We start from the raw sequence: 24,781 nt of genomic DNA on the forward strand, positions 1-24,781 counted from the left end.
GGACAGACGCACAAACATCAGCATTTTGGAGGAAGCCAGGATACCGAGCATCACCACTTTAATAATGCAGCACCAACTCCGATGGACAGGACATCTCATCCGCATGGCTGACACCCGCCTCCCCAAACAGATGTTATACTCCCAGCTGGAGAGAGGTCCGCGAGCCCCGGGTGGGCAAAAGAAACGTTTCAAGGACAACCTCAAGACCAATCTCAAGAAATTCCAAATAACATCTCAGGACTGGGAGCGCATCGCCTTGAACAGGAACCTCTGGAGGGCAGCGGTGCAAGAAGGTGCAGCACATCACGAAAAGGAACTCCGCCGTGTCGCAGAAACCAAACGACAACTCCGTAAGGAAAGACAAAAACTGGCTCCAGCACACCCACAATCCATCACCACTTTCTCCTGCCCATACTGCACAAAAATATGTGGATCCCGGATCGGGCTCTACGCCCACCTGCGGACCCACAAGTAGACAACCCTGAGAAGAAGACTGTCATACTCGTCTCGAGTGACCGCCGATGATGATTGTGTGCATGTTTGTTTTTGTGGGGTGTCTTTATTTACATGGCTGCTTTATGTGCTTCTTTTTGTATGACTGTGCGTGTGTGTTGCCCCAAAACATAAACACAAACAAGATCATGACTGTGCAATAACATCCTGCTCGCCACACCTTGTTTGAATTGTCTACACTGTTTGTACTATGTGTCCTCTCTGCATCCATTGCAGCCTGGTCATTCTGGAAGAGGGACCCTCCCATCTGTGGTCTCTTTTCAAGGGTTCTCATTTCCCCTAGTTGGAGTTTTGAGTTTAAGATCAGGGGATGTTTGAGAATATTTGTCATGTCCTGAGTGTTGTTAGTCACCTCAATGTTAAACAGAGGCTGTGATGTACCGAAGTCAAATTCCTTGTTTGGCACGCTCAAACATGGCGAATAAAAAAACTCTTGAATCTTAACACACTTAAACTGAGCTGTTTGTCCTCAGTAGTTTCTGTTATGGTTAGCAACTTTGTTAAGAGTAGCTTGTGAACTGAGATGATTGGTCATGCAATGCATGGTTGGTAGAAAACGATTAGTGCAAAACTTTATTGACAATCACTTTGTCTTCCTGTTTGATTTTTGAATACACAAGACACGCCCGTTACAAAAGCTCAACCGGTGAGCGCTTTCACTGATCCAGGTCCAGGATCTTTGGAGGTTCCTCGGGTTCTTCCGGCTCCACCCTCTGACTGGTCTCCTGCCGTATGGAGGGAACGTCACAGAAAAGAGGAAGGAGTCAATAACTGGTGGCATGAGTAATGAGTGACATCACCAATGCCGGTCGGCGTAGCGCCAAAACGACTCACCCCAAAAGGCTCAGCGAAGGCTCTGGAGCCGCTATACAAAGGATTGGGGATGGAGACCAGTGCGGGTTTGGACAGGCTGCCCGCCGCATTGTCCTCGTCGTCATTCTGTTACGCGAGAGGACGGATCATTAGCTGTTAGCAGCGGTGGCTGTGCAATGACCTCATTTGAGTGCTTGTTCCATTTCAATCAGTTGATTTTTTTTTTTTTAAATCCAATCATATTTAATCCTCCATATGTTGCCACTGGCTATCCAAAATGCTTATAGGTAAATTGAATGGACAGATGCCAAATGTCTGCCACTGGCTATTAGTCTTGTTAACATCCGAGCATCCCCCCTCCTCAATTGTGTGTGTGTGTGTGTGTGTGTGTGTGTGTGTGTGTGTGTGCAACTTACTTTGAAGTACTGAAATCTGAATGCATCCGTCTGGTGTTTGAAGACGTAGTATCCGATCCCTGCCGCCACGGCGGTCAGCAGCAGCAACACCAAAATGGCTGACACGGTGCCGCTGGAGTGGGCGTAGCCGTTCGCAGCGTGGCGGGAAACCTGGATCGCCCACCGCACAATCACATGCACGCGTTAATCAACCAGATAACGCCACTTATGTGAAACGAGCTGGTAACCATGACAACCGGAGGACAGACCATTCAGGATGTACTAGAATGGGGGTTTTAAAGAGGAGGGGAGGGGTTAAGCAGCAACAGAAAAACAGAATACTTTCCAAATACTGATATTATAACCAACAAAAAGTAGTTCATTCTCAAAATATACGTTTTATGTGATTTTAAGATACTGTGAGGATAAATCTAAAAATGATGAGTAAATTCAAATGTATAATACAAAAAGTGTACCTAAATCAAAGTTGAACAAATCTTAAGAAAGAAAAAGGTAAATGCGTGGAACTCAAAGGCTAAATAGAAGTGAAATGATTGTCTGGCCTACCTACCACCAAAGGGTAGTGGCGTGCTCATTTGGTAGTTATTTATTGTCAAGTGTTGTGATGGATGTATCCCATGGTTGATGATGTAACCTGAGGTGATGTAATGAGATGAGATGAATCATTGATCTACGTGTGTCGAAGCGATGGCATAAGGCAGGGGTCGGGAACCTTGGCAATCGGATCTTTTTCTTCCCTGGGACACCGGTCGAGACCGGCGTAACTCTACCACGTTCCTGCTTATCTGGCCAGTGCTGACTGGGTCCCTGGCCTTGGCCTCGCAGCCGCGACCCTTGTGGGGAGTCCGCTCCCTGGTGCTCGTCGGAATCTGCGTTTGCCTGCTTTGTGATGTTTTCAAGGTCCATTGGGCGCCGTTGAACTGGACTGCCTGTCTATGGACCCCGTGGAGGCTATTTTGTGTGTTTTGGGGTGTTCTCTGATATTGAAGGGTGTCGGTTGGCCGCTGTTACTTTTTTCCCTTTGTCTTTTCGCTTTGCTTTGATGGCTTTTATCTTTGGCGCTTACTGGCTTTCTTTTTGACGCCGTTGTGTGGCAGCCTTATGAGAGAGAGAGAGCCTATCGAGTTGCGCAAGCTCATGCCATCTGTGTGTCTTTTGTATACCTGCTCTGTGGTATGGATACTGCTGGGGCTTGAATTTCCCCACCCCCCGGGATCAATAAATGTTCAATCAATCAAGTTAAAAATGTTATTAATTGGAATACATTAGTACACTCAAAAAAATCGTTGGTCTTAATTAAAATACATCATTTAATTGTCTTTAACCTATTGGGTTTTTAAATGGTATGGCTCTCATGGGATATTATTTTTAAAAAATGGGCATTTATGGCTCTGTCAGCCAAAAAGGTTCCCGACCCCTGGCAGAAATGTGTGTGCAGGTTGTTCGCAGACAGATTGGCGCTGTTGTAATCCCAAATTCCGGCACGAGAATGTGATCAAATTGGCCTTGTTGAAATTCCAAATTTAGACAGCAGAGGGTGCCAAATCTTGACATGAGACCTCTCCAAATTTGCACAGTGACACACAACTATAGATCCAATGCACTTTTAGTATTTTTGCTGAATCGAACCCGCACCCTCCTAACTGTGAGGCGGACGTGCTACCCAGTGCTCCAAATTCAATGAAGGTGCACTTTATAATCCAGTGCACTTTACAGTGCAGAAAATACTGTAATCAACTGTTAATCAATATTACATGTATGATGATTGAGGATGTATGAAGATGTTCCCTTTGGGCCAAAACATAATCTTTGGATATAGTAAACCTCAAATAAATGAGAAGTTAAATAGTGAAGCAACCGACGAACACAGTAAGAAGCCATGGGGGCCATGAGAGAAGATCTAGGTATAAGGTCATAGAATGGTCTAAAATATCAAATAAGGGGAGTCGGCTTTTGAATAAACTCGCTTTTGACATTATCCAGCTTACCTGAGGCGGAGGAGCCGTTAGCGGCGCCTCAATAATGTGAATGATCCCGTTGACGGCTGGGATGTCCCAAGCCAAGAGGAGGCGCTGGTTCACCAGTTTACAAGTCTGATGGTGCAAGTGGGAAAAAATGAAATACAAATAAGGTTAAGTACGGAAATTGGATTGTGTTGTGGTCGGACCTCGTTGTTGCCGTGGGTAACAGACAGATCAAAACCCAGCCTGGACGGAATGACTTCCTGGTGTCGCAGCTCCTTAAATGCTCGTCTGACGTGATTGGCAGAGATGTGATACTCCACGTCTCGACCCGAGAGCACCTAACGCTCGCGTGAAAACGAGACGAGGAAGAAATGAGTTGTGCTAATCATTATTTTGTGCAAATGAAAGAGAATGACTATAAATCACCATCTTGTATAACTAGAAATAACTCAAGAGAGGAAAAATGATTGCAAATGATGACCGGTAATAATTTAGAAGAGAGTTGGAAAAAGGCGCGCTCACTTGGCCGGGGCTGAATCCGTCGTCGTGCGGGACAAACAGCGTCACCTCCGACTGCCTTTGAGACAAAAAATCCACCAGACGCTGGCCCTGTGTGGACAAACCGCCGTAGTCCAACAAGGACTGAAATTCCACAAAAAAGACATGTTGAGATGGAATGAAGGCGCTTTCGGCTTTGAAGACACAACGCGCAGCACTTTGTAAAAGAGGCTGAAGTTGCCGTAGGCCGCCAGCACGTTAATCAGGACGCTGTTGCAGAAGATGCCGTCCCCGTCGAAGCCGTCGGGACACTTGCACTCCACGTCTGCGCACGGCAACAAGCGGGAAACTCGCGCTAAATCTCAAAATGTCGTTATGCCCGCATCTGATTTTTCAATGGACGGTAGTTACCTGAGAGCCTGTAGCAGTAGGCGTCGTACTTGCTGCTCTGGTCCACGGGATCCTTGTAGAGGACCACGCCAACGTGGTTCTCGCCACACTTCATGCTGGGGAAGCGCGTAGGGTAGCCCACCTTGCCGCCCTCCAGCCAGCCGGCCACGCACCGATGCATGCCCAGCTGCAAGCACAGCCGCTACGTCAATAAATGCACACTGGACTAAACACAACACCAGAGGTGCGCATGTTTTTTTGCACATTTTTAAAATGTTGAGGCCTTCAGTCATAAACCCCCCCCCCCAAAAACAAAATCCATGTTCATGCACTGATATACATGTAGTGCGAGTATGCAGGGGTCCGATAGTTTTTAGTATTCCACACGCAATTCCTATTTGTTAGCCGATTGATGGACAGCATGGGTACATGTGTACCTGTTGTGCATCGCCCAGCTGTTTGAGGTTGGCCAGGACGCCCCCGTCGGCCTGGCACGCGGCATCCGCCTGGCTGAAATTCATCTTGTACTTGCCTTCCGGTGAACGAACGTGGAACACTCCCGCAGTATTGGCTGAGAACGCAAGCGCCACATCCAAGACCACATTAAGTACGCTAACAGAACGATGGCTCAGTGCCATTGAGACTAATCACACCAACTGTCTGCGAGATGACCGCATCACTCATTAGGGTTATGTGCTTGAGTCAGAGTTTATGCGTTACCGTGGTAACAGAAGGGCACCAATGTCCCCAGAATATACTTATGAAAACAGGTGAGACGTTACCAAGGTGACGCGTAACCAATGTCACATGATGGCTGTTACCGTGGTAACAGAAGGTGGTCCCCGAATACACCCGCTTGTTGCGTTACCGTGGAAACACATGAGCAGGGAAGTAATGTGTTACACTTTAAACAAACCACACTGATATCTTGAGCAGGTGCAGAAAAAGTCGTAAGATGTCTGTTGTCATGGTAACAAAATTCTTTTGGAAACGTTACAGACACCTTGTGGAAAGGTCACGAGCATAAGACATCTCGTGAAGACTTGTTGCATACAAGAGCTTGGTTTCCGTCGTAAACAATGTCATGGCAATGTCACTGCGATGGCACCAGAGCCAGACAAAAGCGTTACCGTGGTAGTGCAAGTCCTTGCAGGAGGCCACGGGATGACAGCCACCGTTGTCCTCCAGGCAGCGGTCGACGGGAGGCAGAACTTCCTCCAGGCATTGGATTCCGTTGCCCACGTAGCCCACTAAGCACTCGCACTTGCGCTCATTCTGCAGGGAAGACGATTACCGCTAGTAACGTGGATGCTCAGAAAACCCACAAATACAGTAAAGCCAAATAAAGAAGCTCATGCAAATGTCAGGTGGCCATTACAAAAGCTAATGCTCAATACTCACTTCAGAAGCTAATATTGGAGCTTACTCAAAGCTAACATTGAATGCTAACATTAGCAATAACTGACTTTGGGAACCTAGCTCAGTAGCCTAGTGGTAGAGTGTCCGCTCTGAGACTGGAAGGGTGTGGGTTTAAACCCCGGCTGGGTCATACCAAGGACTATAAAAATGGGGCCAATTCCCTCCCCGCTCGGCACTCAGCATTAAAGATCGGAATTGGGGGGATAGATCACCGAATAATTCCTGGACGCGGCACCGCTGCTGTTCACTGCTCCCCTCTCTCTCCCCCAGGGCAGGGGATGGATCAAAATCACTCCGGGATGGGTTAAATGCAGAGGACAAATTTTACCACACCCAGATGTATGTGTGTGTGATGATCTTTAGGACTTTAACTTTTTAAGATCAGAAGCAAAGGTGCGCCAAAACCAGAAGTGGAAAGCGTGCCGGCGGGACATTTCCAAGGCTAAACCTCAAACCACGAAAAAGCGACGAGTGAGAGGTTCGTACCCACCGGGCCTGTGAACTTGCAAGATGCAAAGTCGCTGCAGCCGCCGTTTGTCTCCTCCACACACCTGGAAAACATGTCCATCACTTTTCTGGTGTTGAGCAGTCCCATCTCCCCCTTCTGGCCAAAACACACTCCAAAGCGCTGACCTTTATTAACAAGCAAAATTTGAATATTTGCAGGATGAAACTGCATTCTTTCTTTCGTTCATTCATTATTAATTCATTCATTCCGAATAGTCTTTTCCCAGCTGCACTTTTCCAATATGTCGCGTCAGTGAATTTCTATTCATTTATTTGGACCGACCTGATTTCAGCTTTAGTGTGTTGCCATGTCAACCAAATCTATTGAGCAACCTATCCCGGTGCCACATACATTCCGCACGAATCCCTTTTCATTGCCATTCACCTGTTTATGGCGTCGCATACGTGGCCGTCGCCGCGATAACCGCTGCGGCAGGTGCAGTTGACCCGCAGTCCCGTCTGGGTGCAGTCAGCGTCTTGGTGACAGCCGCCGTTGTACTCGCCGCAAAGATTTGGAGCTGCCAGGTGGTCGTCAAACAATGTCATTGGCGCGTAGAAGAGAGGACGACAAGTCAGGCGTTTATCAGCCCCCCGAAATGGAGCGGAATGAGTAGAGCAAAAGTTTTGGGACAATTATGATGGGGTGTTGAAACTCACGTGGCTCGGGAGTGCACGTGGTGCCATTGCCTTGAAAACCAGACTTGCACTGGCAGCCCACCCCTGGCAAACAATCGGCCTGAGCGTGACATGGACGGCACTCTTCGGGGATGGAACCTGAGAATGGAATTGTCGCTCTGTATAAAGTACAAAATGCAGGAAAGCTCGGATAGCACTCACCCAAGTCGATCTGGCAGCGGTCTCCTTTCCAGCCCGGTCTACAGACGCACTGGCCCGAGCCTTCCACGCCCTCGTCGCACGTTCCCTGCTGACCGCACTGGCACGCTGGGAGAGAAACGCACATGCATTTCAAGGGAAAGATGAGATGACGCGTTCCAAGTTGATTTTCGTTGAGATGCTTGAAGTGCGGCAAGCTTATGATGTCACGCAAACGTCAAACCTGTGCAGTTGGCACCGTAATGTCCCGGCGCGCATATCTCACACGCGTCTCCTTGAAAACCGACAGGACAGTTGCAGACGCCCGTCCCTCGTAAGCCGTCGTCGCACTCGCCGTGGCCGCTGCACGGTGACTCCACGCCGCCCGGACACACTGCAGAAAAAGACAGATTGTGAGATACTGAAAGTTTTGTGATTAAAAAGAAAATGGTAGTTTTACAATCCAATTCAAATAGTCTTTTGGAGAGGAGAAGAAAAAACAAGTGAGATGTGTGTGAAAGTCAAGCGTAAAAGCTTACGCCTCACCCTGACAGTCTCTGCCAAAATGGTTTTTGCAGCACTTCTGGACCCAACCTGGGAAGCGGCACACTCGCTTGCAGCCAAAGGTTCTGAGCGAGCTGAGCGGGTTGTCCAGTTCGCCGGCCCAGCGCGTGTAGCCCAGCGAGTACTTGCTGCGACTTCTGAAGCAGCTCTCCATGCGGCCCTGAAATATGCCGCACGTTTCATCTTCTCCATTTCGGGGCGAGAAAGCTTGGAGGGTCTCCTTACTGTGTCCTGGTGACGGATGGGGCAGAGTGGAGGGGACAGACAGCGGCCGCAGTGGCCCTGTTTGGACACACAAGCGCGCACGTTACACTCTCTGTACTCGGAGGGAAGAAAAAAAAAAAAGGTCAGCATTCATGGTGTGTGATAACTGATCAAGACAACGCACGAGCGGTCGTGCTTGTCTATGTTGGCAAGGGGCGTGGGTTTCACACACTCTGGAATTGTGCCATAATTGAACATTCAAATCTTGCCAGCAGCCTTGAGACGGCAGACATGAGCACTTCAGGGAAGACAAGGTACTTACAAAGGTGGTTCTGTTCTCCACAGTGTCGCAGTGCGCCCCCAGGCCCGGGGGCTCCAGGAGCTGGTCGATGCCGTAGGCCACACCCTCATCAAAGCTCAGGTAGCGCTCCACCACCCTGGCCGCATTTTCGTTGATCAATATGTTGCCCTACATTGGCACAAACACACAAAGAAGCAAGAACAACGCACTCAGGGCTGCTCTATATTATTTTGTGTTTCAATGGAAAGTTTTCGCTGTCTTTGTGGTTGTTGCCAGTTGCTAAACGTGAAGCTGTTGTATTGCAAACTAGCATCTCCACGTCTCCAGACAAGTTATTACCGTAATAACAGTGTTTGTGTGTTTTTTTCTCACCACCAGGTTTTTGTCACAGCTATACTTGATTCTTGATCCGTGCATGGTGCGTAAGGACGAGTATTTATTTGGCCGACTGACGTCCAGAACCTACACACGCACAAATATGTCATGTCGTCCAAGCGGCCATTTTAGTGGAGCCATGTTACCCTGGCAGTGCGTATGATGTGTGCTTTGACAGTGGCGGCCAGCTCCCCCTGGTGGTCAGGACTGGAGAGCCAGCGCTGCCTTTCAGGGGGGAGCGAGCTGAGGGCCCGGTCACTGGGCCAGAACATCGTGAAGGGCCGGTGGATGGACGACTGCAGCACTGGGAGCAGGCCGGCGCGCTGGACCCGCAAAACAAAATCAAAACAAAAAAACTCGTCAAAGAGGAAGAAGAAAGTGAGGCCGTGATGCTGAATGGTTGGATGACGGGCAGCTTGATAAATGGAGGTGGAGGAGAGAATGATTGGCACGATGGATGCCAGAAACATGACGGATGGATGGATGGATGGATGGATGGATGGATGGATGGATGGATGGATGGATGGATGGATGGATGGATGCGGCTGATATGACAGCGGGAGTTCATCACGGGTTTACCTCGATTAACTGGTAGAAGCTGCTGTAGCCATAAAATTGAGCAGCTGCAGTGAGGTTCATCTGGAAGGAAGGCAGGCAGGAAAGAAAGAGAGCTGGATTTGTTGATTTACAAGTATGTGTGCGTGCCGTGTCCTCACCATACAGATAAATAAGCGCAGGCACACAAATGATAGCAAATGAGCACACAAACAAACGTGCACAGGTAGTTGTGGTGAGTTGCGGTCGGCACCTTGTCGATGCGTTGTTTGCTGCTCAGCTGGTAGGGGGTGAGCATGCCGCTGATGCGGTGGATGACCCCGTTGGACGTGGTGTAGTCACTCCTGACGATCCGAGAGGCATTGTTGATCCACACCGAGCCCTGACGCGCGCAAACACGCAGATGTTAGCCAAATGCTCGCTCACGCCACTGTCCTTGAATCGTTTATCCAACTTTTGAAATAGTCCAAACGTGGGCTGAGCGCTCCATGTTGAGACGTGACGATACATCTGGCAAAGTGTGGACACACTGAGAATATTTTCCGGAGTCAAACATGACAGAAAGCAACATGAGCTCTTCCAGTGAGCTCTTTTGCATATCGAGTCAGTGCAAGTGGCACAGACAGAAGCCGATTTGTGACAGAGGGATGATTAACATGTTGGAGCCCGGTGACCTATTCGGGATTGATTGTCACATTTGCTCAAGGCGTGGCATTTATTGCTCAAAGAAACCTTTCTGGACTTTTTTTTGCATCCTTCTAACCAAATCTTGCCAGACTACTTGCTTACAGAAGTGTTAATGTGTCAGTCAGTCAGTCTACGTCTATGTCTGTGTCTGTGTGTGTGAGACCTGCTGCAGACTGAATTTCAACGTGTGTCCTGATGTGGAGACGGCCTGCTGGGTGCTCTGGAGGTCGTTGAAAGTCAGCTTCTCGCAGGAAACGATGTGGTACCGCACCAGATCACTGAGACGCCCAAATAGCTTCCACTCCATAACCTGCACCAACACACACACACACAAACGTATCCACGTGCGTGTGAGACGCATTCAATTCGAGAAACGAGAGTCAAGATGGCGGTTGATGAGTACGCACGACAGGATAAGAGTCGTTGTCGATGGGGACAAAGACGGTAAATGGCCCGTCGCCGAAGAGACTCAGAGTGTTTGACTGCTAGATGGAACAAAGACAAAAAAAAAAGTTGAAGTTGTCATAAGGTAGAGCTTTTTTTTTCTTTTTCTTTTTTAACTCACAGAGAGCATGTAACGGAAGAAGGCGTTCTCCGGGTTTCGGAACACCTCCTGTGTGATGACGACGAAAACAAGTTGTGATGGCGGCCCAGCCAGCTGAGCTGGAAGTTCGGAGTCATGTGACTCACGGCATTGGTGTCGCCGCGGCAATCGATGCCGTCGCCTATGTGGTCTCGGAAGCAAGTGCAGTTCCTCTGGCCAAGTCCCAAATACACACAGTGGGCATATTTGCTGCAGCCGCCATTGTTCTGCACACGCACAATGCAAAAACGCAAAACACACACACACACACACAAACGTACATGGAAAAGGTACACAAATAATCAATAAAACCTTTTTTATCCAAAACACACACAACGTTCACACACAGACGTACGGTTCTGCAAGGGTTCGTGGGGAAACAGAAGCGGCCGGTCCCAATGAAGCCCATCGGACACCTGCACGCCACCTGGAAAAACCAACCCCAAAATATCTTCAACCCAGCATCCAACAGGAATCACATCATTCAAGAGAAGGTGAAGAATGAAATTCGTTGGGGAGGAGAAAGAATATGGTTATCTTGTCTCTCTGCATTTGTTGCCATTTGCTTAAAGGCTAACAACACGGCCACATCGTAGATGCTAACTGTTAGCTGGTGTGCCTGTGGAGTTTCCCATTGTATCATGCTAGTGGCAGTTGTTGGACAGGAACATTTAGCCTCTTTTTTTTTTTCTTTCTTCTCGAGAATATGCACTAATTATATCACTTAACTCCCATTTGTTGTCAAATCAAATTGAAGCTCACAAGTCAAATGGTCCCCCCCATCTCAGAATGATTCCTATATGGGATCACTGGTAGCTCAAGGGGAAACTGTTTTTGGAGACAAGTTAGTCTCGAAAGGAGAAAAGTGCCTTCCACTCGCAGTCCGCCACATGATTGGCTCATTCGTTACGTGACATCATTGCAGTTAGCTGCCGTCTTACGGTGTCGGGTCCTGTTCGGATGCAGTCGGCCGACTTGTGGCAGCCTCCGTTGTTAACCAGGCAGCCGTCCACTTCTGAAAAAGGCCAAGTTCACCCGTCAAGGTCGGAGTGCGGGAACCGGGAAGGCCAACATGGTGTATGTGTAACGATGACATGACTGACCCAGGCAGACCACGCCGTCGCCAGTGTAGCCCCTGTTGCAGGTGCAGGTGCGCACGCCCGCCGACACCGTGGCGCAGGTGGCGAACGGCGAGCAGCCGCCATTGGACAGGCTGCACAGGTTCACCTCTGAGGGACCAGAAGCGCAAATCGTACAAGGGGGACAAAGACCAAAAATAAAATAAATAAAAGTGGTTCGGAAATGAACTGGAGTAGAAGTCATAGAAAAGTCGTGGAAGCAGTTGAAAGAGAGAAAGCGACTGTTACCTTGGCACACGCTGCCATCGCCTTTGTAGCCGGCCACGCAAACGCAGGCGGCTGCGCTCCCCTGCGGTCCCGTGATGCAGCTGAAAGGAAACATGCCTGTCAGCCATTTTGCCGTCCGTCCGTCCGTCCGTCATCAGTCCGTCCGCGAGAATGATCGTTAATTACTTCATCTTTTGTACTCTGGCCAACGTGCAAACTCCTCACAAGCGTCACCCAGCATTTGAAAGTCATTTGACGTATTGATGAAACTCAAAAGACACGAGTTCCATTTAGGACGTTGACCAGCGACATGTCTTTGTACGGTTGATTTTTAATAGAACAAAAAATGTTTGGTCGCCAAATCACATTGCCTGGAACTAGCCATCCATTCATCCATTTTCTGTACCACTTTGTCCCCACGGGGGTCGCGGGCGTCCTGGAACTTATCCCAGCAGTCATCGGGTAGTTGGCGGAGGACACCCTGAACGGGTTGCCAGCCAATCACAGGGCACACAGAGACGAACAACCATTCACTCTCACACCTAGGGACAATTTGGAGTGCTCAATCAGCTTGTTTTTGGGATGCGGGAGGAAACCGGAGTGCCCGGAGAAAAAACAGGCAGGCACGGGGAGAACATGCAAACTCCACACAGGGAGGGCCGGAGATGGAATGGAACCCTCAACCTCCCAACTGTGAGGCGGACGTGTTTCACCGTGCCGCGCTGCCTGGAGACATTTGAACCAAAGTGGTGACACACACACGCACACATGAATAAAACCTACTTGGCGTTCTCATCACAGACTCCTCCGCAGGCATCGTCCTTGATCTCTGCCACACACAAGCAGAAGCACAAACACACACACACAGATGAGATGGGAGCTTACGCAATTGGAGTCGCTTGCGTACAGCCGTCTTACCGATGGAGCACGAGGCCCCCTTCCATCCTTTGTGACACTCACATCTGCCGCTTCCCGACAAACCGTCGTCACATTTGCCGTGGTCACAGGCGCACTCTGGGAGATGGACACACGCAGAAACATAAAACAAGTATTGGCATACGTGCACACGCACAAAACACACGTCTGCCCTGCATTTTCAAAAGGAAAGTAGTAGTTTCCCTTGATTTCATTGGCATTACTTTTTGCACATCTGTGACACTCTGTGGTGTGCGTGTTTGTTTTTGTGAGCGGGTGTGTATGTGTGCCATGTGTGCACGTGTGACTGTGCACGTGTGTACGTTTGTGACTGTGTCCACGTGTGCACGTGTGTGTGTGTGTGCGAGCATCTCACTTGAAGTGCAGTTGACACCATAACGTCCCGGCTCGCAGACCTCGCAGGCGGTGCCATGGAAACCCTCGTAGCAGCGGCACTCCCCGTTGCCACCCAGACCGTCCTGACACTGGCCGTGATTGGAGCACCAGTTGCCCACCTCTCCCGGGCATTTGTAGCACTCGTGCCCGTAGTAACCGGGGCAACACGACTGATGCTGCGGGTACACGTCGGGAGGCTTCATCATCACAAGCGCGGGTTAAAGCTAACGTGTTAGCTTCCCATCAATTTCCATCTGAGTGAGGGCATCCATTGCAATTTCTATACTCGCTATGTGTTAGCATTTCAACCATCCTCTTGTGAAAGGCAACCCAACTCCAGGTCACGCTCCAAAATCTTATCAAATGATTTTTTGTTCTCGAGTTGCTAGCTCAAGCAGCGGCTACCTTGGCGACTTGCAGACATTTAATGACGCAGCCTGGCATGTACTTCCTGCGGGTTCCGACACGCTTTCTGTATCGACAGTTGGACCTCATGTTCTTCGGGAATTGCACCGTGACCTGAGGCGGAGCAAAAACACGCACGGAAGAATTACCACGGCGGTTGGGATCGGCGTGATTGACGGACTCACCGGCTGATATCTGTTGAGGCAGCGGGGGGTCCCGTCACAGGCGGTACACCGGCCCTAATCAGCAAACGGACCAAACGTGCTATGACAATGCCAAACAATCACAGGGTCTCTCCTGGGTCTCAGCAACCCTCCCCCCGATTGAGCGCTTACGTTGACTTGCACCATAACCTCCTGGCTGCATCTGTTGCGTCGCACGGTGAGGACACGCGGGAGGACCATGATGATGCCGTACTGCGTCTCGCTGAAGGTGCCGTCCAGCGGCACGTCGTTCACCAATGTCTGGAGCCGTCACACGCAATGACAGGGCCAGCCAGCCTCAGTCAGTCAGAACAACATGAAAGGCGCGGGAGGTCACCAAATGTTTTTCTTACCTGATTGTTCGAGTCCAGGTGGAACTGTACCTGGTAATCGGCGCCCAGCAGAGTACTCACGAGTAAACCGTCATAGATTCGTTTGGGGAAGAGCAGCTGTCTGAGAATCACATGATACTTGAACACGTCGGCGTCCTGCGGAAAGGAACGTCTTAGCGCCTCTCAGTGGCATTTGGCTAGCGTGTCCGGCCGGGGCTGGCTGGCGTGACAGGCCGCCTACCATCTGGGTGACGTTGGCTTCACTCAGGTATTGACGGATGGCGTCGTCGGTGGGCAGCAGAAGGGTGAACTCCTTCTGCTTGACTTCCTCTGATAGATTGTACATCTGACAAAGCGGGGGTGGAAAAACACAATTAACAGCAACAAAGCATACGATGGACACAACACGCTACAAAACACACCCCATGTGACCCACCAGAGTGTATTGACGGAAGAGACTGAAGTTTGGCGATGATTCCAGGAACGCCTTAAGGGTGAGCGGCTCAGGCGGGAGGTCAGAACGGGATGGAAACAAAACCTGAAAAGATACCTCATCCGTTTTTCACGCTCAGCTCGCTCGAGCATCCTCGATGAGCCGTTCCCACCTTGTCGATGATGTGGAAGTAGCCGTTGATGGCCGGCTGGTTCCGGGTCACCACGGCGGCGCCGCCGATGAGAATTCCCTGCGATGACACCACAGCAGAATCGAGTGGGCCGCAACTGGGGTAGGCGGAGCCAATCTTCCAAATGCAACTGCCAAGCTGTTACCTTGCTGCTGTTCTGGATCTCCCATTGGGTGGGCGCATGCATGGAGGGCAGCTTGAGGCCAATCAGGCTCTCCATGTCTTCCACCGAGTATCTGCCTGGCAGGAAGTGAGCCCTGCAAGCGGGAAGTCACATGGGAAGTCAGCAATCCAAGGGTGCGAGCGTGCGCGTGTGTTGACATTTCTGTTTTTGTGTGCGGGCGCCAGCTGACCTACCGCAGGATGTGCGGGAGGTGATGCCTCGTGTTCCAGAAGGTGACGTCGGCGTCGCTCATGTTCTGCTGCACCTGTTTGCTGGGGACCAGCACGGTCACGTTGCCGCTCAGGTCCTCGGCGGCTTGAGGGTACCTCTGCGGGGAATAATCAGCAGCTCAAACCGCGGCGTGATGTCATTTGAAGACATGACGGCGTTTACACACGTGGATCATAAAGTACAGGCTGCTGAAGATAGGATTCATGTCCAGCTCCTGAACAAAGAACATTTGACAAAGTTGCAACTCTCATGGCGTAACAAGACAAACAAGTTGCTCGCATTTGATGGATACAATCGTAATATTGTTTTGACCTCCATCAAGGTTCCGTAGCAGATGATTCCGTCTCCTTCGTAGCCGTCGGGGCACGTGCACGTGCGGTTGCCGTCCTCCATCTGATTGCATTTTGCCTGCAAATCCATTTCAAGGCTTTTCAGATACGATGATGTCACGGCACCTTTGGATCAGCGCGCTCATTACCAGGGCGTGGCAGCCTCCGTTTTTGCTGTAGCACGGGTTCACCAGGTCACAATCTGCGCCGTTTCCCATGTAACCCCTTTTACACACGCACTCGCTCTGCAGACACACACACACACACACGCACGAACAATCTGCATGTTAAGAGAAACCAAAGATTCACAATGGAAAAATGCCAAATGAGAGTCCGGAGCTCTTTATAAGGAAGACAGCCTTATACTATGATTCATATCATAGAAGAAATCCTCAAGCATCATTTCAAGAGCTGTATTTGAAGCTCACCTGTCCGGGTCCAATGTGGTTGCAGTCCGCGTTTGGGCTGCAGCCTCCTCGCGCGGCCGTCTGGCAGTTGTTGATCTCCACGCAGATGCGCCCGTCGCCCGTCCAACCCTCCACACACACGCATGACACGTTGCCCGGAGACAAATACACGCACTCTGCCTGCCAATGAAATCAGGAATACAAATGAAAAGGCAAGCGCTCAAGTCAAGATCCCGCAAACATTTCTTTTGATTGGCTAACGTTGGCGTGGCAGCCTCCTCTGTTGCTCTTCAGACAGCGGTTGATGGCCGCGCACGAGTGGCCGTCACCTTCGTAGCCGTCCCGGCAAACGCACCTGGCGTGAAAGCAAAGAGTTGCAGACTTGCACAGGCGTACGTCACATTAGCATAGCGTATCGTTTAGCCTGTTGTTGCTGGTTCATGTCTGTTTTTGGTGGTGGATTTTGACAAATAAATTTGCCCCCAAAGTGCCACTTATACTCCGGTGCGACTTATATATGTTTCTTTTTCACTTTATTGTGCATTTTATGGCCGGTGCGACTTATACTCCGGAGCGAATTATTAATGATTATTTTGTGGTAGTGGAGCATTTGCTCCACATGGCGGCTCGACTTTGTCAAGTCAGCGAGACGTCCTTACATGCTTTGGAGGCCATTGTGCGTACAGTACGCGTTGATGTGGCAGTGCTCCATCAGGCCGTCAGCGTTGCAGGGTGTGGCCGCTTTATCGCAACGCTCCCCGGAGAAACCCTCCAGACACGAGCCGCGTCGACACACGCCGCCGCTGCCCGGCCGGTTGTCGCACACGCCGTGGAGGCAGTGACACTCTGTCAACACGCAATGCACACGCATATCCGGCTGAGTGTCTGAGGCAGATGGGGCGGGGCACACCTCACCTTCGTCGCATTGCTCTCCGTGTTTGGATGGATCAGAGCAGATGTGGCAGGCCACGCCCTCAAAGGCCGATTGACAGCTGCAGGAGCCGTTGCCACGGACGCCGTCAAAGCACTGTAAACAATGGAAATCACGTGTTACATGATAGTGCCAGTGACTAATGTACTAAGAAATGATAGCAGAAAAAACCCTAATGAAGAGACGCGCCCGCCCCACTACTTGAGAAGGGTCACTGGAAAATGAAGCCAATTGCCGCCGCTAACCGTTCCTTTGTCGTAACAGGGATGCTGGAAGCCTCCGATGCACGGCTTGCAGTCAGGTCCAAAGAAGCCATCGCAGCACTCGGGCGTCTGCTCCGGAACACCACACAATTGCTGTCAGCTTGACGTATGCCAAATATTGTCAAAGGCCATTCTTAGCGAATTCATCAATTTAGTCGGACAGTGAAAACATCGTGAATCAAATGTTTGTCGGTCGTCTGACCCGTGTGGTGACGTTGCAGTTCTTGGCGCAGCCTTTGCTTGGCGACCGATGCAGAGGGGACGGCGTGTAGTCGCAGCCGATCAGGTGAGTGTTCTGAAACACGTGCCATTTAGTTGGACGGTCGGTCGGACGTACGTACAGACAGATTTTTACCAGTTCGGTGCTGCCGTCTGGACAGGAGGTCTCGTACAGGTAACTGCAGTGAACGCAAGGGCCCTGAAAGACCAAAATGAATTTGATTTGTCATTGTGCACAATGTCGAGGTGAGTGTGTGTGTTTTGTGTGCACATGTGCAGGGCCTGACTTGTGTGATTTGGCTTTGGACGTGGTCGCATCTGTGCGGCATGATGGGCAGGATGGTGGGCGGGTAGAGGAGGCCGTCAATCACGTGGATGATGCCGTTGAGCGCTTGGTTGTTGGGCGTCAGCACGCGCACGCCCTTGTCGCCCAGCAGAATGTCGCCCTGAGGAAGGAGGGCGAGGAGTGGCCGAGGGCGAGGAGGGCGCCGTCGCATTAGCGAGCGAGCAGTTGGGGGAGCAACTTACCTCGGCGGACGTGGAAATGCTCAGCAGCTGATTGGCTGTCGTCTCGATGTTAGGAAGAGACGTCAGGTCGTCAGACGACAGCTGGACGGGGACGTAAAAAAAAAAAAAAAAAGAAAATTCAACACAAAAACTCACTGGAAGTTAGTTATTTGGACTTTAATACCTCATAAATGGTTGGTTATTTTATATTTCAAAATTGTATCTTCCATTGTTTTGAATAAAAAGTGAAAATGTGCCCAATTTCTGCACATCTTTGAAAAGAACACGTTCTGTGATTTGTGCGCGTCCTTACGCTGCCCTTGGTATAAATGTGGTTCCGCAGCAGTTGCTGAAGTTTGGCCTTGGCCTGAGGACCAAAAGAAAGAAAGTTGACCGAGCCAAGTGCACGTCGCGGCGGTATCAGCGGTTGTCGCACGTGATTGAGCATGTAGAGGATGCTTCCGTCTCTGGCGTTGTCCACGGCCAGGTTGCTGGGGATGAAGACGGTCAGCGGGCCTGGTCCATTCAGGGGTAGCACTGCGCCGCAATTCTGCACACGCACAAAAAAGCTCTCGGACGGCTTCCAAATCTTCTCATGTTTTCAAAATGTCATCTCGACTCACGTCGACAAGTGACAGGAAGCGGTTGAAGGCTGGCTCTCTTCTCACAACCTCCCCGATGTTCATTGTTGAAAACTGAAATACAAAAAAGATGATTCATATTTTTATTGTTCTTGCGGTACTGTTGGAATAATTTAGGTGAAGCCTTGGCCTGCCAGACCTGGAGGGCTCATCTTTTACGAGTTGACACCTTTGTGTTAACTAAGTTCTTCTTATTTAGCTCATTTAACTCATTATTTAATAATGATTTAATTATTTATTTTATTTATTTAATTCTTTATTTAATTAAATTATTTTATATTTAATATAACTCATTTATTTAACTCATTATTATTGTCTGTTGTGTTAGTTTACCAAGAAGATAAACTTAGCATGTGATTTCATGTCTGACGGTACATCTGCCGTACCTTACCTTATTGATTTCTCCCGGCGGAAGAGGAAAAGTTGCAGGCCAGTCGTCGGGGGTCCCTGCGATTGGCCGGTCGATGATGTGGATGACGCCGTTAGCCGCCGGCAGGTCAGCCTGGACGACGGCGTACGTGCGCATGGGGTCGTGCAGCATGATGAAACGCTAGCCGGACACAACACGCAAATGCATGCACCCATTTGAAAAGAGATGAGTAATTCCACATTTTTTTTTAGGGTTGACAATAAAAAGCCTACCTTGTTGTCCTTGCTCCTCAATTTGGCGCCTCCGTACATGTTGAACTGTCGGCCGTCCGTCATGTCCCGCAGGAGGTGCTGACCCAGGATCAGGTGGTTGCGACACACCTTCTGCTCGTCCACGGACTGAGGGCGCAAAGCGGCAAAGGTGAATATTCTCCGTCATCGTTTGACCGGTGCCAGGTGCAAAGACGAGCCCGAGCTTTGTACAGTCAGAGATGTTTGGAGCAGAGGGACGAAAGCTGTGAACGGTCCGCTGTGAGACATCGGCGAGAAACAACCTTTGGCTGAAATGCAAAAACACAAATACAATTGGAAGATGACGCACGAGCGCGCCTCTGCAACGTGGGGAGTATAATGTTGATACCAAAGAGGTCAAGGGCCCCCGTGAGTTTCCCTTTCTGTACTCCGTTGCGATTCAGGTCCTGCAGACGCTCCATCAGGTTACCGAAGCAACGTCGCCCATCGCTGATCTCGCCTGGCGTGCACACACATCTGACCAAACAAACAAAAATGTACAAACATCAAAATGCAGTCATTTAACACTCAGCACAATTTAAGCACCTTGTCAATAAAAAGGTGCAGTGTCCCACCTGGCTTTTCCATCCAGTCCAGTTTGACAGACGGCTGACGAGTGGCAGGTGTCAGACGCGCAGGCCGAAAGCAGTCTGCAGCCTGACTCGGCGGAGCCCCCCACAGGAATCATGCCGGCCATGCACTCACAGGCCGCCTGGGAGGCAAAATGGGTCAGCCACGTCCCGTCCACCTGGCCGTTAACCGCACCTTGTTGGGCCCCTTGAAGATGCAGACGGTGGAGTTAAGGGGGCAGCCGCCGTTGTTGACGCTGCAGGGGTTTCTGGGTACGCAGACGTGGCCGTCGCCGTCAAAGTCGGCCTTGCAGGCGCAGCTGACTTTTGATCCCTGCGTGGAGCACTGAGCGTTGACGTCGCAGCTGCTCGACACGCACGTGCCTAAAAACAAGAAAACAGTCAAAAAAAACAAAGGAAGGACACCGCATCAGATCACATTTCAAAGAACCAAAGCATCAGCCGCCATGTTTACTTGCGCATTTGTTCTTGAGCGTCTTCCTGTATCCTGGCAAACATTGGCACGTGGCGGCTTCACCTTCTCCTGAGCAGTACGAGTATGGACTGCACGCGCTGCACCTGTTGTTCACTGAACATCAAACATGATGACTAAGATGTTTGGAAGCATTGACAAAGGCGTACGCAAAAATAAAGACAGAAAAATACAAACATGGCGGCTGTAGCGCCACGTTGTCCACGGAGCCTGCCATGTTTTACAATAGTGTTTGATTTAAAATAATCTATCCATCCATCCATCCATCCATTTTCTGAACCACTTTGTCCCCATGGGGGTCGCGGGTGTGCTGGAGCCTATCCCAGCCATCATCGGGCAGTGGGCGGGGGACACCCTGAACCGGTAGCCAGCCAATGGCAGGGCACACAGAGACGAACAACCATCCGCACTCGCACTCATAACTAGGGACAATTTAGAGTCCTCAATCGGCCTACCAAGCATGTTTTTGGGATGTGGGAGCAAACCGGAATGCCCGGAGAAAACCCACGCAGACACGGGGAGAACATGCAAACTCCACACTCCACACTCCACAACCAATGATTTTTTTTCCAATCAATATCTCAGCATAATTGCAATTGTTTGCTCTATTTAAATGTTCATCTAAGATTTTGTTCCTTGTTACCTTGGTCACATCGCTTGCCCGTGTACGGCGGCTGACAGAAGCACCGGCCGCTGCCCTCGGGGCCTTGCTCGCACACGCCGTGCTCACAGTCGCACGCTAGCGCAAAACACATAACGCAACACATACGTGTCAAGCATACACACAGAATAACCCAGCGCAATCAAATGCAGTCTTGTGTGCATGTGACCTCTGACCTTTGTCACAGTCGCTGCCAAAAGTGTTCTCTTTGTTGCATGTCTGGCAGGCAAAGCCACTGAAGCCTTCCTGGTAACACGAGGCAGCAGGAGCGGGCATTACACAACAACAGGAACAGGAATGCGAAATGGCAGGATCGGGTCCTCGGAAGCTGCAGGAGCAGGTCGTAGTAATAGCGGCAGTAGGCCAGTGCATGAGAAGCGGCAGGAACAGGCACGTTAGAAGCAGCCGTAACAGGCAGTAGTAGTAGTAGCGGGAACGGGAATGAAAAAAGTAGCAGAAACAAGCCTTAGAAGCAACAGCAATAGTCATTCGAGGCATCAGGAATGAGGAATTAGAAGCCAGAGCAAAAGCAGTAAAGGCAGGCGTGCAGGAACAGGACTCACGTCACAAACGCAGGTCCCGTTGCCAAGATCACCATCCATGCAGGTTCCGTGGAAGTTGCAGGTCTTTCCCGACCAGCTGGGACAGGCTGCGGGCCACAGTGGCAACACTTGGGTCACTGACAAGCACTTTGTTTACGTCAAGCTTTGGCCAATAATCACTGAAGCAAATTCAAGTCAAAGACATTTCTTCATTAAAAAATACAAAACACCAAAAACGATGCGTGGATGACATTTTTCAAAGGACTTACGGAGACAAAGCGGCCCCCAGTACTGCGGGCAGCATTGCGGCTGCATGAAGTTCTTGACGCAAAGGCGGCGACAGCCGTCCAGCAAGACGTCTTTGGCGCCGATCTGGACCACATAGCTGCAGTTGCTGACACCGCCGTTGGTGAAGCCGCGTGGGCACAGGCTGCTGGTCACCGCCGCGCAGGACGTGCACGTGGTGTACACGTCCAGCCTCTGCGGGATGTCGCAGCGGCCGGGCAGCGGTGACGTCTGGCGCAAGAAGCAGGAACAGGGTCAGATGTAGCAACAGTAGAAGGCAATAGCACCAACACTGACTGGTTACTCTGTAGAGGCATTTTTGAAGCCTCCCCGAAAAGACTTTCATATTTTCTCGACAAAAATGTCTTCTGAAATTGAAGTCAGTTCTTGAACAAATATGCACGACTTTGTGATGACTAGAATAAAAAAAAATCGGTATAATTTTGGAACAATCAGGCCTTTCTCTTACATCACAGCAAAATCTTTTTTCCCATAATTGATACTGCTTTGCAGTATTCTGATACTTTCAAAATGTGTATCAACATTCTGAAAGAATTAAAACAATGGGGGGGAAAAAAGACGAATCAATATAATATACATTGAACAACTCAAGTTCATGTTGATATGACCCAAAAACTACCGTCATATTGGATTTTCTTTATTTTGAATTTGTACAACTCTTGATTTGATCAAAGTCAAGTCAAAGTCTGCTTTATTGTCAATTTCTTCACATGCCAAGACACACAAAGAGATTGAAATTGCGTATATTACAAAACATCCAAGAAAACAACACAAAAAGGAAAAACAAGAAGGCACATACAATGAATAAACAAGAGCGATCAATCAATCAATCAATCAATAAATAAATAAATAAATAAAATAAGAGGAGCAAAAATAGAGCAAGTGTGCATACAGCAGTCAGAATATAGCACGAGAGTAGTGCAAGGCAGCCAGCGTGGCCCAAAAGGTCAGGACGTTACGCAGCCGAGGGTGGAGGTGGGAGAGAGTTCAGGATCCTAACATTATTACCATATTGATGAGTATCTCCCAAAAATATAACTTTAATATCACAAATATTCTGCTTAAAAGTAAAATTGTGTCTTACCTGTAGTTGCAGCGATGTTTGTAGCCCAAGTAGTTGTAATAGCAGCGGTAGTAGCATGGTGGAGTATCCCCGAAACAAAAAAACAAATCAACCATCCAGTTACAAGACAGGAAAAGAAAAGCTCAAAATCCGCCACAGACACCGTGTCAAAAAGTCTGTGTGAGAAGTTTTCTGCTGAAAGTGACAAAAGTGCGCACAAGCGCGGCAAGGGAGGCTGTGGCCGGCCGTTCGTCGTGTTCTCGTGCTGTACGGGCTGTACGGGCCTCCCTCTCCTTTCTAATCAAGGAAGAGGCGGGAGGTCAAATGAAAACACACAACACAAGCAAGCCAGTGACACATTTCCTCCTGCCCACTCATGGACTCATTTTCATAGTGATACATCAATGGCGTGGAAGAAAATGTCACTTGTGAAAATCATCCATCCATCCATTTTCTGAACCGCTTGGTCCCCACGGGGGAGCCTATCTCAGCCGTCATCGGGCAGTAGGCAGGGGACACCCTGAACTGGTTGCCAGCCAATCGCAGGGCACACAGAGACAAACAACCATCCGCACTCGCACTCATACCTAGGGACAATTTAGAGTCTTCAATCGGCCTACCAAGCATGTTTTTAGGATGTGGGAGGAAACCGGAGTGCCCAGAAAAACCCCACACGGACACGGGGAGAACATGCAAACTCCACACAGGAAGGGCCAGAGGTGGAGTCGAATCCGCACCCTCCTAACTGTGAGGCGGACGTGCTACCCAGTGCCCCACCGAGCCGCCCTGTGAAAATCATAATTCACATCATTTGTTCCACAAGAACAGATATTAAAAATTGTCTCCACCTTCAATAGCAAAATGACTATGATGTATTTATGCCTTGTAGCTTGTTTCCTGAAGATACCAATTAGATTTTCCCAGGAAAAAAACAACCCTTATATCATAACCATCCATTTGTCTCGTTAAATACTGTGTGGCTTTTTTTGTAAATAAAAGTCAAAGAAAAACCAACAACTTGTGCATTCAACACAATGAAGTCATTGGTCAAATTAAAGCCAGGTTTGTTGTTTCTTTGGCTGTGTTCAGATTTACATTCACCATTCAAATCATGTGTTCATTGATTTGCGGCAACTTTGACACTTTTTGACTGAATTCAAAAACTGCTGAGATTATGTCTAATAAGCACATGTACGAATGACCCACCTCATTTAAATCATCCATTTTTCTATTTTTTATTTGAAGTATTCCGCTAAGAACAACCTGCCTAAGCATTTGTCTGATTGAGCGAATATTTGCTGTCACGTTTGGAGCATTTTGTAAAGTTGAGTGCGCAGAGAAGGAAGGTGGCAGGTTTTGTAGACAGCAGCCCCATTACAAGAAACTAACAGGAAGTTTAGGGTGGATTTCCCTTCCCTCGCCGGTGGCGGAGGTCCCCGCGGGCCGCGCCAATTGTGACGGATTTCCTCCTACGAGCTGACACTGCGACTGCGCAAAAAGAAAGAAAGAAAGGAATGCCAAAGCACTTTCTTTCCTGGCTTTAATGCCGACGTCGGGAACCAGCTGACAAGATGTCAAAGTTCACGCTGCCGGGAACAATAGCGGGAAGTGCACCAACGCTCCGATGCTGACAATTGAAATAGTTTCCCCAACTTACTAGGATGGAAGCAAGCAAGCCAAATCATTACTTTTTTTGGCCGAGTCATCCAACTTGGCTCTGCCTCCAATTATAGAAGCATGAATCTTCCTAATTTAGTGTCATCCATCTCACTATTTTGTAAATGTAGCCCAAATTTGATGGCAATCAGATTACATTTAGACACTATTGCAAGCAGTGTTCTGGTTGAGACCCACGAAAAAAAAAAAACTGCCAGGTGCCCCTCAGCAAGGCAGCAAGAACAGTAAAGACAACCAGAGCTCCAATTTCCTGTCTGTAAGAATATCTTCGATCAAAATGTTGAGACAAGCAGAAGA

General features: G+C 49.4%; 1 protein-coding gene across 3 annotated transcripts; it reads right to left on the bottom strand.

The window, feature by feature from the left end:
• Positions 1–1,064: 1,064 nt before the first annotated feature.
• On the bottom strand, positions 1,065–23,068 carry stab1 (stabilin 1). Of its 3 annotated transcripts, XM_085924291.1 has the most exons (69): positions 22,829–23,068; positions 21,708–21,954; positions 21,460–21,545; positions 21,073–21,142; positions 20,879–20,974; positions 20,218–20,331; positions 19,939–20,126; positions 19,749–19,885; positions 19,523–19,650; positions 19,366–19,442; positions 19,156–19,281; positions 18,905–19,063; positions 18,496–18,567; positions 18,309–18,422; positions 18,186–18,239; positions 17,894–17,974; positions 17,653–17,811; positions 17,502–17,564; positions 17,349–17,441; positions 17,129–17,215; positions 16,868–16,979; positions 16,612–16,798; positions 16,214–16,307; positions 15,974–16,132; positions 15,695–15,790; positions 15,529–15,624; positions 15,383–15,430; positions 15,180–15,313; positions 14,968–15,079; positions 14,805–14,882; positions 14,636–14,737; positions 14,441–14,545; positions 14,221–14,355; positions 14,000–14,128; positions 13,850–13,903; positions 13,665–13,778; positions 13,240–13,435; positions 12,867–12,962; positions 12,732–12,777; positions 11,970–12,049; positions 11,706–11,831; positions 11,544–11,617; positions 10,958–11,029; positions 10,710–10,829; positions 10,585–10,632; positions 10,427–10,504; positions 10,183–10,329; positions 9,586–9,714; positions 9,357–9,416; positions 8,924–9,100; positions 8,775–8,864; positions 8,424–8,570; positions 8,123–8,179; positions 7,880–8,057; positions 7,578–7,727; positions 7,358–7,462; positions 7,178–7,294; positions 6,906–7,038; positions 6,504–6,564; positions 5,725–5,869; positions 5,032–5,165; positions 4,616–4,781; positions 4,423–4,529; positions 4,229–4,348; positions 3,910–4,044; positions 3,731–3,835; positions 1,743–1,892; positions 1,348–1,452; positions 1,065–1,238 (listed from the first exon to the last, which is right to left on the bottom strand). In XM_085924291.1, the coding sequence occupies exons 1-69, from the start codon at positions 22,883–22,885 to the stop codon at positions 1,170–1,172; spliced, it is 7,686 nt and encodes a 2,561-aa protein (XP_085780417.1). In that variant the 5' UTR covers positions 22,886–23,068; the 3' UTR covers positions 1,065–1,169. The 3 variants fall into 3 exon arrangements, with proteins under 3 accessions (XP_085780417.1, XP_085780416.1, XP_085780414.1); XM_085924290.1 differs by having other exon boundaries at positions 10,427–10,501; positions 18,186–18,422; XM_085924288.1 differs by having other exon boundaries at positions 18,186–18,422.
• Between the last annotated feature and the right edge of the window lie 1,713 nt (positions 23,069–24,781).

Source organism: Syngnathus leptorhynchus, chromosome 11 (genome assembly GCF_054491065.1).
Source record: "Syngnathus leptorhynchus isolate UIUO chromosome 11, UIUO_Slep, whole genome shotgun sequence".
Lineage (NCBI taxonomy): Eukaryota > Metazoa > Chordata > Actinopteri > Syngnathiformes > Syngnathidae > Syngnathus > Syngnathus leptorhynchus.

Coding starts and splice junctions, on each gene's coding strand:
- stab1 (XM_085924288.1), bottom strand. CDS start 22,885: ATGCTACTACCGCTGCTATTACAACTACTTGGGCTACAAACATCGCTG. Junction 19,064..19,155: donor TGAGGAGCAAGGACAACAAG/GTAGGCTTTTTA, acceptor GTGTCCGGCTAG/CGTTTCATCATGCTGCACGA. Junction 7,728..7,879: donor TTTTGGCAGAGACTGTCAGG/GTGAGGCGTAAG, acceptor CTTTTTCTGCAG/TGTGTCCGGGCGGCGTGGAG.